The following is a 13,073-nucleotide window of genomic DNA, read 5'->3' as shown; positions in this document are numbered from 1 at the left end:
TTCATCTTCACTGCCGCTGCTGGTTTACTCTCGTCACTCACCCCCCTTTCAAACCTTACCAACCTCCTCCTTGGACTCAGGTATACTCCCTTTTTCATTTCCTCCTGTTCCTTCTATTTCTGACTCTCACTTACCTATTGCACTTCGCAAAGGTAAGCGAGGGTGTGTTACTAATCACCCTATCGCCCAGTTTGTTTCATATCAGGTTTTTCCTTCTTCCTATCAAGCCTATCTTGCCACCACAGACTTTATTCGGGTTCCTCGGTCTGTATCCGAGGCTTTACGTGATTCTAATTGGACTAAAGTCATGACTACTAAGATGGATGCATTACAGAAGAATCACACCTGGACACTTGTTACCCTTCCATCTGGGAAGCGAACCGTTGGTTGTAAATAAGTCTTTACTGTGAAATACCTCGCGGATGGGACTGTTGATCAGTATAAGGCGCGACTAATTGCTAAGGGATTTACGCGGACTCTAGGAAAAGATTTCAGTGCAACATTTGCTCTTGTCGCCAAACTTTCCACTGTTCGTCTTTTTATTTCTTTAGCTGCTTGTCACTCATGGCCCCTTTATCAATTTGATGTGAAGAACGCTTTTCTGAACGGTGATTTGGCTGAGGTTATATATATGGATCATCCTCCTGGGTTTCACCTTCAAGGGGAGTATTGTGGGAAGGTATGTCGACTTCTCAAATCTCTATATGGCCTGAAACAGTCTCCACGAGCTTGGTTTCAGCGTTTTTTAGAAGTTATTTTGTCTATGGGGTTCACCAGATGCCACTTAGATCATACTTGTTTTATTCATCGAGGATTGGATGGTCGTTGTGCCATTATTCTAGTGTATGTAGATGATATTATCTTGACAGGAGATGGTGCACAGTGGATTGACAGGGTAAGATGATATTGAGTCGTGCCTTTGAGGTTGAGAACTTAAGTCCTTTCAAGTATTTTTCAATGATAGATGTAGCCCGCTCACGCCGTGGTATTTCGTTATGTCAACGCAAATACACATTGGATCTTCTTCAGGATACCGGTATGCTTGGTTGTCGTCCTACATCTTCCCCAATGGATCAGAATCATCGTCTTCATGCCGAATTTGAGTAACTTTTATCTAATCCTTCATCTTACCAGAGACTCGTAGGCTGTTTGATTTATCTAACACTAGACAGGATTTGACCTTCGCGGTTAGTGTAGTCAGTTAGTTTATGCATGCTCCGCGTACCTCTTATCTTGATGCCGTGTATTGTATCCTTCGCTACTTGAAGTCTCGTCCTGGTCTAGGCTTATTCTATTCGTCTACTACTCAGCCATATTTGTCTTGTTTCACTGATGTTGATTATGCGGGTTCTCTTACAAATAGGAGATCTACCTCTAATTTCTGTACTTTCTATGGTGGTAACCTTATCTCGTGAAAAAGTAAGAAACAAAGTGTTGTTTCTTGTTCTTCTGCTGAAGCTGAATATCGTGCTATGGCTCTTGGCACATGTGAGCTTCTTTGGCTTAGATCTTTACTGTCAGAGTTGGGATTTCCTACTATTGGTTCTTCCTCGGTGTTTTGTGACAATAAATCTGCTATCATGCTTGCATCCGACTCAATCCTTCATGGAAGGATTAAGCACATTGAGGTTGATGTTCACTTTCTCAGGGAAAAAGTTCAATCTGGTACATTTGAGACAGTCTTTGTTTCTTCTTCATATCAACTGGCCGATATGCTTACGAAGTCTATTGGACCTTCTGTCACTAATTCTCATCTTGCCAAGCTGGGTCTAGTTGATATATTTTCCCCAGCTTGAGGGGGAGTATTGGAAACATTAAAACAGTTAGTTTTAGTTTGTCTAATATTAGTTTATTTATATTCTTTCTTTGTAAGGACATGTATGTCCATTCACTTATTATTGGTTATATATATATGCCAAGCTCTCATTGTAAGACTTGACTTTTTCTCTTCTGAAATTCTTCTAAATAAGCGTTTTATTCTTTGATGGACCCCAAATATCCTGTATGAATTATTTAAAAAAGACTAGATTGACGACTCTCAGTACGACTAGGAAAAAAACTACAATGATGCTTGCCCAATTGGCAAACTTCACATTCTAAACTGACACTGCACTCGGCTTAGGAATAACACGACGTAAATTAGACAAAGACATATGACTCAACCGAAAGTACCACTGAAAGGGTGAAATTGAACCTCTCAATACATAAGGAGGCAAATGACACATTAAATAGTATAATCCATCTTTCTTATTACTCATCTTGAGATCTTGAAAGACAATTAGAAAGGAAAAAGGTTACGAAGCATTACAATGATTTTGTAAATTAACTAACAAAAAGTAAATTAAAAGAAAAATCAGGGACCACAATAGTAGAAGGTAAAGGAAGAGATGAGTTTAGAAAAACATCACATTTTCCAACTACATTACGAGTGGACCCATTAACTAGTACGATGTGAGAATTAAGAGAATGAAAATTAGAAAATACAAGATATACCAGACATGGGCACTAGCTCCTGAATCGATGACCCCAGATGGACACTTGGCAACCATAAATGTGGGATTACCTGAAATAACTGTGTGGAGTTGGTCCTGTAGTCAAGGTAGTCAATTTCTGAAGAATCTCTCTCAACTGTGTGGTAAGATCAGAAGATGCTGCTCTAGATATTGTTTGAGAAGTGAGATCAATGGAACTCTGAGGAAGTTTCTCCTGATTAGCCTAAGCAGATTTACCCCATTTATTCTAGTAAAATTGCTCAGTGTGGACAATGTAGTAACAATAGGTACACTTCAAATCACCACCGTGGTCTCTTTTACTACGACCTCCTCTACCAACACCATCAGAAATTCCCAAATTTGCCATCTGGGAAGGAGTAAATTGAAAACCAGTACGGAGATGAAAATCGCAACAATAGGTACACTTCAAATCACCACCGTGGTCTCTTTTACTACGACCTCCTCTACCAACACCATCAGAAATTCCCAAATTTGCCATCTGGGAAGGAGTAAATTGAAAACCAGTACGGAGATGAAAAAAATCTCAAAATATAAAGTATTCAAGGGATATTCTAAGAAATGCAGCTAGGGTTGAGAGGCCAATGAAACAACGAATGGAATAAAATCGCAAAACCCAAAAACCTCTAGGGAAAAAAGTTCACCTAGCACTGTTCACAAACTCTATTCACATAGAATACATTGTTCCTGTGGCACTATTCACACGACAGTATTGACATAGTTGTTTTGAAAATTAAATTTTGGGGCTTCAAAACTGTCAACCAATTCCTCAAACATTCATAAACACTTTAAACGAATACAAACCAAGTCTTAGATAAATATCTAGGTGCAAGCAAACCTCAAATACCTAATCCCTGTTTGGAACCAAGGCCTTAGGGTTTGGAAGTATCAAATTGAAGAAGGAAGAGAAAGGGATTAAGAAAAGGGAAGAAAAGAAGAGAAATCAAGCAGATCTAATGGTAGAAGTGCTATGGTACCATTTTAGAAGATTAGGGTTAAGCAGAGGAGGAAACTAGAAAAGAGAAATGAGTAAGTCACTCCCTATAGGGTTCTATCTCTTTTTTATATTAAAAACATGTGGTTGGTCATATGGGCTTCAGTATTGAGCCCACACGACCTTACATTAATGAGAAATAAGACATGGGTCGTGTAGGCTTAAGTATTGAGCCCACGCGACATTAAATAAGAATTCTAACACTAAGCTAGGCCACTTGTTTAAAGCATGGGATTGTTGAAATTTTATTTCTTTTATTAGTTTTTCTTGGTGTTTTCCTTTGAACTTGTTTGTATACATTTCGTGTTAATAATTTTCTACAATCATTTTATGCATTAGGTTAAGCTGAATTGTGTTGCTAGAAATTTAGATTGTTTGGTTATTTAGTTGAGTTTGGAATAAAAATGAAACTTATGTGTGCATCTTTTCATCCCTAGAGTTGTAATATTATCCAACATTATTCAGGGCTAATAGCAAGGAAGGAGAAGAAAAAAGAAAAGAGAAAGGAAAAAATCATGTGTCTCTACCTTAATTAAGTGACAATTAACTTCAATATGCTTTGTTCTCTCTTGTTGAATTGGATTATGACCTGCCTTGTTATCACAATACATATTCGTGGGGCTTTTGGGTGTTGAATCCTAACTCTAATATGTACAAATTTAGCCAAAATAACACAAAAATCAAGTTTTCGGTTGTAGAGGAGATACTCATACTTTACACTCAATCAAACAACTATGATGCAAGACAATGAGGAAAAGAAAAAAATGTGGTTTAGGGAAATTAGTCAGGGATTGGGTTAAGGATTTGGCTACAATAGGGTTACATTAAAAGTTTAAAGTCAACCCCAAGGGTTTGGTTGCGAGACTACAATCCCAATGGCTATGTTGTAAAATGCAAAGTTTTGCAAATTATGATATTTTCAATAGGGTAAAGGAAATGGTCAGGATTAAGGTTAAGATTTGTAGGGTGACGATTAAAGAATGTGGGAAGGGATTTCAAGAATTCAAGAACTTGAGAAAGTTAAAGCAAAAGAAAATCAAGAACAAGAAAATGCAAAGAAAATTAGGAATAGAAAAAAAAATTAGATTAAAAGAAAAAGAGATGAAATAGAATGATAGAACCTAGGAATTATACCAAGGGTTTCTTGGAATCACACTAAGAATGATGAAGAACTCACTTCAAGAAACTCCATGAAAGAAACTCTTTATTCATCAAATTCCTCGTTTTAAAAGAAAATCCTAATACGGTCTATTTATAAAGAAAATAAATCTATGAATCTTAGTCAAACTAAAATACCAAATAAATAACCTAATTTTCCAACTTTCTCTCTCTTAGTTTTTCAACCCTTATAAACTTAAATAAAAAACATTATAAAGTTACCAACCTACCTTGAAATATTATATTAAGACCATGGCCAATAAAACATGAAAATAAGCCCAAAAAAATGAAAAATAAAGTCTTAAAACAGAAAATTAAATAAAATAAAAATATACTTTTCAAGCTTTGATGTCCCCATCAATTCTCCTCAATTGGGAAGATTTCGTCATTGGCAAAATAAAATCGTCGTAATTCCCCAGCAGATCAAGTCCCTAAAATCCACATGCAATCTGATCCTGACTTGCTTCTCAACCAATGCACCCTTCACGATTCAATAGATATCATCACACCAAATAAATAATCGTTGGACTCTTATTTTTTGGCAAGAATTGAAGCTGACAATTTGAAATGCTTTATGTATAATGTAACTCATTGATTTATCCAAAACATTATCCGCCTTTTCTTTTTCAAGGGAAGCGGTGTTAAAAGTAAAGGATGTAGCGGCTCCACAATTTCATGTGCCAATTGTTTAGATTCTTCTTCAAGAACCAATAATGATGCTTCACACTCGTCAATCTTACTCACTTAAACTTAAATCAGACTCATAGATTTCTTCTTCAATTTCTTCATTAATTGCCTTGAGTTTAGGTACATGGATTTTGATCACATTTAGTTCATTCTCCTAGTTCGAGAACTCTGATTTATAATGTCCACGACAATTACACTTGCTACATAAGTGATGTTGCATGAACTCTTTATACCATGTTCATGTCGTTGTCTGTGCTCTTTACTTTCCTTTAGTCACGAACACAACGAAAATATGCCCAAGAGTGGCATTTTTGACATAAGTTTGACAACTTAGTTGTTTGTTCATCTAATAACATGCTTCTTGGGTCCATCTTCTCTCAACGCGGTCTGCTAAGTTTTTGTAGCCTAAACCAGGCTATGATGCCAAATTTTATGCAGTACGATGCGGAAGGAAAAGAAAAATGGTGGTTTAGGAAAATTGATCTGGGATTGGGTTAAGGATTCGGCTACAATAAGGTTACATTAAAAGTTTAGGGTCAACCCCAATGGTTGGTTGTGAGACCATATTCCCAATGACTATATCTCGTAAAATGCAAAGTTTTGCAAATTACGATATTGTCAATAGGGTAAAGGAAATGGTTAGGGTTAAAGTTAAGATTTGTAGGGTGATGATTAAAGAATGTGGGAAGGGGTTTCAAGAATTTCAAGAATAAAAAATTCAAGAAAGTTAAATTAAAAAAAAATCAAGAACAAGAAAATTCAAAGATAATCAAGAACAAGAAAATCAAGAAAAAAAAAAGATTAAAAAAATAAGAGATGGGATAAAAGGATAGAACATTGGAATCACACCAAGAATGGTGGAAATGAATTTTGTATTGTGGAATTTTTATTCTTTCGTTGCAAATAGTTCCACAAGTTTCAAGGTTTTCGGTTCAAGGGTGATGGAGTGGTTGTGGGAGTTGGTTTTTGTGCTTTTTTTTTTTGTTCTCTTTTTCTCTTGTCCTCTTTTTGAGGATTTCTTGTCCTCCATTAATGAAATTTCGGTTATAAAAAAAATGGTGGAGAGTCCACTTCAAGAAACTCCATGAAAAAAATTCATTATTTATTTATCAAATTTTTCGTTTAAAAAAAATCCTACTACAATGTATATATAAAGAAAATAAATTTAAGAATTCTAATAAAACTAAAATACCAAATAAATAACCTAATTTTCGTAACTTTCTCTCCTAATTTTTCAACCTTTATAAACTTAACTAAAAGACATTATAATGTTATCAAACTATCCCTAAATATTATATTAAGACCATAGGCCAATAAAACATGAAAATAAGCTCAAAAAACATAAAAATAAAGTCCTAAAACAGAAAATAAAATAAAATAAAAATCTACTCTTCAAGTTTTGATGTCCCCATTAAATTATTGACTATTTTTTTTTACTTTTGCATGTTACTAGATTACCACCAACCATATCATAGTATCCTAAAGTAGTACAACAATTAGTAACAACATCAATAAATGATTTTATCTTTAAAGGTCCATATTTTGAAATTTTAACCCCCTTCCGAGAGAAGACTTGAGATGTAGGATTCTATGGGAAACTCTTCAAGATGGGTTGTACTAGGCGAATACATATATTGACAGAGGAAGCTCGTAGTTTCTGAATCCACAAAGAGCAGTTGTTAGAAAAGGAGGTTCGGGTTCTCAAATCTCATTGGGCCTAAATATTGTTAACTTCAAAGCAACATAATTCTTTTTTAGATGTCTTGTTGAGAATCCATTAGATGAGATGTAAAGCTTTTTAGAGATCTACAACAGCCATTGTGTTAAATTGTGACATTTACGTTTTTAAAAAATTGATATATTCCGAATTGTTTTTATTTCCATAGGGTTCCATAAGGTAATTCAACTTGCAGTTCCTTTTTGAATATGTTTTGATTGGATATCATTGTTCATTTTGCAAAATATTTTGTTGAGTAGTAAATTTTCGATTGTAATAATCAAATTCCAGTTAGAAAAGGCAAAAGGTTCAGTAGAACTATTCCAATAAACAATAGTTTGACCAAAGTCTGAAAACATTGGAAAAAATTATTATAGCAAGCAAAAAAAATGTCCTTATAGTAAGGATTAAATTACAATTTACACATAATATCATTAATTAGTAGATTTAATTATCGGTGGTTAGTTATATGTATATTATCTTCTTTGATTTATTGTAAGCATTTTAGCTTACCTATATATGTCGTTCATATTATAATTTGTTAGATATATTAGTAAGTTAATTCATATATTTAGAATAATTTATAATAATGTGTCCATGTAGTGCTTAGTAGTCTATCCATTGAAAAAATTAATGTGACATGATTATTCACAGTTTCATGTATAATAGAGTTGTTTTTATCTATCAAGCTCTTAGATACAGTTGCGAGAGGTGGAACAGTACTGATCTTTTCTAACACTCTATGTGGTTGCTTATTGTAGTTTGATGACTTATGATTGTGTTTCATGTACATTTAATGAAAAATTTCCTCAATACCTCTATTGTTTTATTGAAAAGTATTTTAATTTATGCACCGATAAAAATATTTCTACAAATATTTTCAATTTCAAGATGACCAAAATTGATACAAAAACTGAAATTTATTGTCTTGAGGACAACTATCTCAGGACATGTATGGAGATCTTAATGTTTTGGGCATCAAATCTGTGTCTAAACAGTTGTTATAAGTAGAGGTGATAAAAATTGGGGTGCTTACGTCATTATTGGGAAAATATTTATGTTACATTAAATTGATGACTATAATTTATTACGTAATTCTTAAGTTGGCTTTTAGAGTTTTTAGGTTTTTTGTACAAGAAAAATTTTAGAAGAGAAAAGTCAAGTCTCATAATGAGAGCTTGGCATATATTTATAACCAATAATAAGGGAATGGACATAAATGCCCTTACAAAGAAATAATATAAATAAACTAATATTAGTCAAATTAGAACTAACTATTCTAATATTTCCAATACTCTCCCTCAAGCTGGGGCAAATATATCAACTAGGCCCAACTTGGCAAGATGAGAGTTAGTGACAGAAGGTCCAACAGACTTCGTTAACATATCGGCCGTTGATCTGAAGAAGAAACAAAGATTGTCGCAAGTGTACCAGATTAAACTTTTTCCCTGAGAAAGTGAACATCAACGTCAATGTGCTTAGTCCTTTCATGAAGGATTGAGTCAGATACAAGTATAATAGTAGACTTGTCACAGAACATCGAGGAGGAACTAACAGTAGGAAATCCCAACTCTGTCAACAAAAATCTAAGTCAAAAGAGCTCACATGTGCCAAGAGCCATAACACGATACTCAACTTCAGCAGAAGAATGAGAAAGCACACTTTGTTTCTTACTTCTCCACGGGATAAGGTTACCATCATAGAAAGTACATAAACCAAACATAGATCTCCTATCTGTAAGAGAACCTGCATAATCAACATTAGTGAAACAAGATAAATTTGGCTGAACAGTAGATGAATAAAATAGGCCTAGACTAGGACGTGACTTCAAGTAGTGAAAGATACAATGCATGATATCAAAATGAGATACGCAGAGTATGCATAAGTTGATTGACTACACTAACCGCGAAAGTCAAATCCAGTCTAGTGTTAGATAAATTAAACGGCCTACGAGTCTCTGATAAGATGAAGGATCAGATAAAAGTTCCCCAGACTCGGCATGAAGACGATGATTTTGATCCATTGGGGAAGAGGCAGGACAACAACCAAGCATACTAGTGTCTTGAAGAAAATCCAATGTGTATTTGCGTTGAGATAACGAAATACCGCGACGTGAGTGAGCTACCTTTATCCCCAAAAAGTACTTGAGCGGACCTAAGCCCTTAACCTTAAAAGCACTACCCAATTGCCTTTTAACTCTGTCAATCCATTGTGCATTATCTTTAGTTACGATAATATCATCCACATAAACCAAGACAATGGTATTGCCGTCATCTACTCGTTGAATAAAGCAAGTATGGTCAGAGTGGCATCTGGAAAACTCCATAGATAGAATGACCTCAGAGAAACGATAGAACTAGGCTCGCGGAGACTGTTTTAGGCCATACAGAGATTTGAGAAGGCAACATATTTCCCTTGAAGACGAAACCTAGGAGGGGGATCCATATAAATGACCTTTGTCAGATCACCATTTAGAAATGCATTCTTCACATCAAATTGGTGAAGGGACCATGAATGACATGCCGCTAAAGAGATAAGAAGATGGAAAATAGAAAGTTTGGCTACAGGGGCAAATATGACACCAAAGTCCTTTCCCAGAGTTTGTGTAAATCCCTTAGCAACGAGGCGGGCTTTGTAGCAATAAACGGTACCGTCTGTGAGATACTTGACCCTGAAAATCCATTTACAGTCAACAGTCCGCTCCCCAAAGGGAAAATAAACAAGTTCCTACCTAGGTGATTCTTTTGCAATGCATCCATCTCAATAGTCATGGCTCTAGTCCACTTAGCATCGTGTAAAACCTCAGATACAGATCAAATAGAGTCTGTGGTGGCTCGATAGGAAGGAGAAAGACCCTGATAGGAAACAAACTGGGCGATAGGGTGATCAGTAACACACTCTCGCTTACTTTTGCAAAGTTCATTATGTAAGTGAGAGTCAGAAATAGAAAAAACATGAGTAAATGTAGAAGGGGGTATACTTGAGTCTAAGGAGGAGGTTGGCAAGGTTGGAGAGGGGAGAGAGCAATGAGAGTAAACCTGCAGTAACGACAAAGATGAAGATGGAGAGAACACCGGATATGGTAGCACTATAGGAGAGGGATCCTGCAAAAGAAAAGAGTCTTGCAAAGAAGATAAAGCACGGAAATATGGAACATTTTCAAAAAATGTGACATCTAAGGAATGAATAATACGATGAGAGAAGGGATCATAGCACAGATACGCCTTTGACATAGATGAGTAACCTAAGAAAATACAATGAATAGCTTTGTCATCTAGTTTGGTGCAATGGGAAGTTCTATCTTGAACAAAGTAGGTACACCAAAAAACTCTAGGTGTAATAGGGAAGATAGTGCTATCAAGTTGAAGAGCATGAAGAGGCACTTGTCCCCCTAGGTGCGGATCGAAACACGATTCAGGAGGAAAGCAGCAGTAAGAATTGTCATATTCCAATATGACTTGGGAATATGCATCCCTCGCAGAAGGCAATGGACGATATTCATGAGGTGGCGATTATTTCGTTCCACCACCTCGTTTTGCTTAGGAGTGTATGGGCAAGTTAACTGATGAAGCATACCACGCTCATAGAGATGGGACCGAATCTCGTCAGAAATATATTCCCTTTCATTATCTGTTCTAAGAGATTTGATAGTAATGTTGTACTGAGTCTGAATCATTTTAAGGAAATTAACAAAAATAGAGAGCACCTCAGAGCGAGAACGCATTAAATAAATCCAAGTACAACAAAAATAGTCATCAATAAATGTTACATAATATCTATGACCATTAAAAACAATAACAGGGGAAGGCCCCCACACATTAGAATGAACTAAATAAAAAATAGCATTAAATCTATGCATGCGAGGTACGTGTGTTTAGAAAGCTCACACACAAAGTACTAAAATTTATGTCCACTACAAGAATTTTTTAAAGCAGGAAATAAGGAACATAAGTGCTGAAAATTAACATGTCATAAGCGAGCATGCCGTAAGTCTAAAGTCCGGGAAGAAAAAGTATGATTCCCAGTGAGTGGGAAGACGGAAGCTAGAGCAGCAGTAGGTGGAGTTCCAAACAGGTACAGCCCATCCTTTTCATACCCCTTGTCAAAAATCCCCCTCGAAGTCAGGTCCTGAAAGACACAGTGAGTAGGAAAAAATGTTACAGAACAATTTAGAGATTTGGTAATACTACTCATAGACATAAAGTTAAGTGATAGGTGAGGAATATGGAGAATAAAATCAAGAGGAAAACCAGGGGATAAGGAGATAATACCCTTACTGTGAATAGTAGGAAAAATGGAAGAAATAAAATGATTGGACTCACCAGTCATGTGATCAGAGGCACCAAAATCAATTACTCATGTTAGAGGAGCAGAACCAAACTGAGTGACATGAAATGCAGAAAAGGTACCTAAAGGTGTGGTAACAGATGCGACTGTCAAGGATAAGGGAATCTGAACCTAGAGTTGATCCTGTACAATAGTTGTAATGTGTCTGGAGATGTTGCAAATCAATTGTTCCAAGGAAAGCAAGATCAACGGAGGTAGATTTCATAACACAGCACAAGGTTGTCCCCCATAAGATCTCAACAGTTGGGGATAAAGCTAAAAGCAGTGGGCCTTCTCATGGCCCATCTTCCTATAGTGGCTACACGTAAGACCACTTCCTTTACCACGTCCACACTTCCCACAGCCTCGATTCTCGGATCCTTGAGTACGGGAGTAGAGAAACCTGAATTGGTTGCAAGAGCCATTTGATCTGTATATGGAACAAAGATAATGATAGGGGACTAAGTCTGAGAGGGAACTACATGGCGATGGCGCTCATCGTTATCAATGGTCGCAAATGTCTCAAATAAGGAAGGTAGAGGGCTCTGATATCAAGAAGAATTTTAGAAGAGAAAAATCAAGTCTCATAATGAAAGCTTGGCATATATTTATAGTCAATAATAAGGGAATGGACATAAATGCCCTTACAAAAAAATAATAGAAATAAACTAATGGTAGTCAAACTAGAACTAATTATTCTAATATTTTTGTTTTTTTTTTATCGATAACTATTCTAATATTTCCAATAGTAAATTCCTGGGATTGCTTGGATTAGCACCCTATAGGATGTTTTCCTAGATTTCCCTTTAAGAAATCTTGGTTTCAACCATAATGAAAGTTTTATCTCTTACTTTTCCATAAAATCTTTCCTACTACCTGTATTTAGCAGGATTGAAGTTCTTAGGGATTCTATAAATATGATGATTTTCAGAGATTTTCCATACTAATGAAATATAGTGAATTTTGAGAGCTTTGTTTAGAGATTGTGTTGATTCCATCAAGCCTTCATTGGTGTTGTTGATTCCACCAAGTTCTTTGTGGTTTTGACTCCTCACAATACCTTATTTTCTTTCTTTCTTTCTTATCTTCTCAATCGGCTATTAGAACTAGTTAAAGCAGTGATTTGCGTACATTTATCTTTCTTAAGATATGTTATAAATTAACTAGATGTGTTGATTTATTGGATTTGTGGATCTCCCGTGTCTGCCACATCATATTAGTTCGGACAATGACACGTGTCCATCTTGCATTGATCTTGAATACTATAGTACATAGTGTTTACAAAGGATGCAAATTATCCATAGTTCAAAGTATCACTCAGTCTTGGAATGTGTTGGTCTAGAGATTTGGTTAAGTCAGGTACGCTACCAATCCATGCAGGAATGTATTGTCTCTTTTTGTATTGTAAAGTCAATTTTATTAGTTTAAACTTGTCTAATAATTGAATGTGGTATTATTTCGTTGTTGAAAGTAGTATTTTTCATCAAACATGTTTCTAGTTTAATTAAGCATTAGAATTTATTGTTACATTACTTGACAGTGTATTTCTGTTGCTGTAGCTTGGCATGCTACTGGATAGCAGGATCTTGCAGTACATTCTGCCCGTTTTCTCATTTGTTTTGCTTTACTCGAAGCTTCCACACAAGGTCTCGAACATAGAATGTAAATTTCAACTCGATTT

General features: G+C 35.6%; 1 protein-coding gene across 4 annotated transcripts in view; it reads left to right on the top strand.

Annotated features, from left to right (window-relative positions):
• The window catches only part of ALG12 (homolog of asparagine-linked glycosylation 12), a 78,782-nt gene that overhangs the window by 59,356 nt on the left and 6,353 nt on the right, over positions 1-13,073 (top strand). For all 4 annotated transcript variants that reach the window (XM_086460283.1, XM_086460282.1, XM_086460280.1 and 1 more), the window contains one exon: positions 12,952-13,038. In XM_086460283.1, coding sequence (XP_086316409.1) covers positions 12,952-13,038 — 87 coding nt within the window. The remainder of the gene's footprint in view (positions 1-12,951; positions 13,039-13,073) is intronic.

Source organism: Akebia trifoliata, chromosome 11, assembly GCF_017979445.1.
Source record: "Akebia trifoliata isolate Shusen 1 chromosome 11, ASM1797944v1, whole genome shotgun sequence".
Classification (NCBI taxonomy): Eukaryota; Viridiplantae; Streptophyta; class Magnoliopsida; order Ranunculales; family Lardizabalaceae; genus Akebia; species Akebia trifoliata.
The sequence above is the reverse complement of the archived record's forward strand: the minus strand, read 5'-3'. Positions and strand labels throughout refer to the sequence as shown.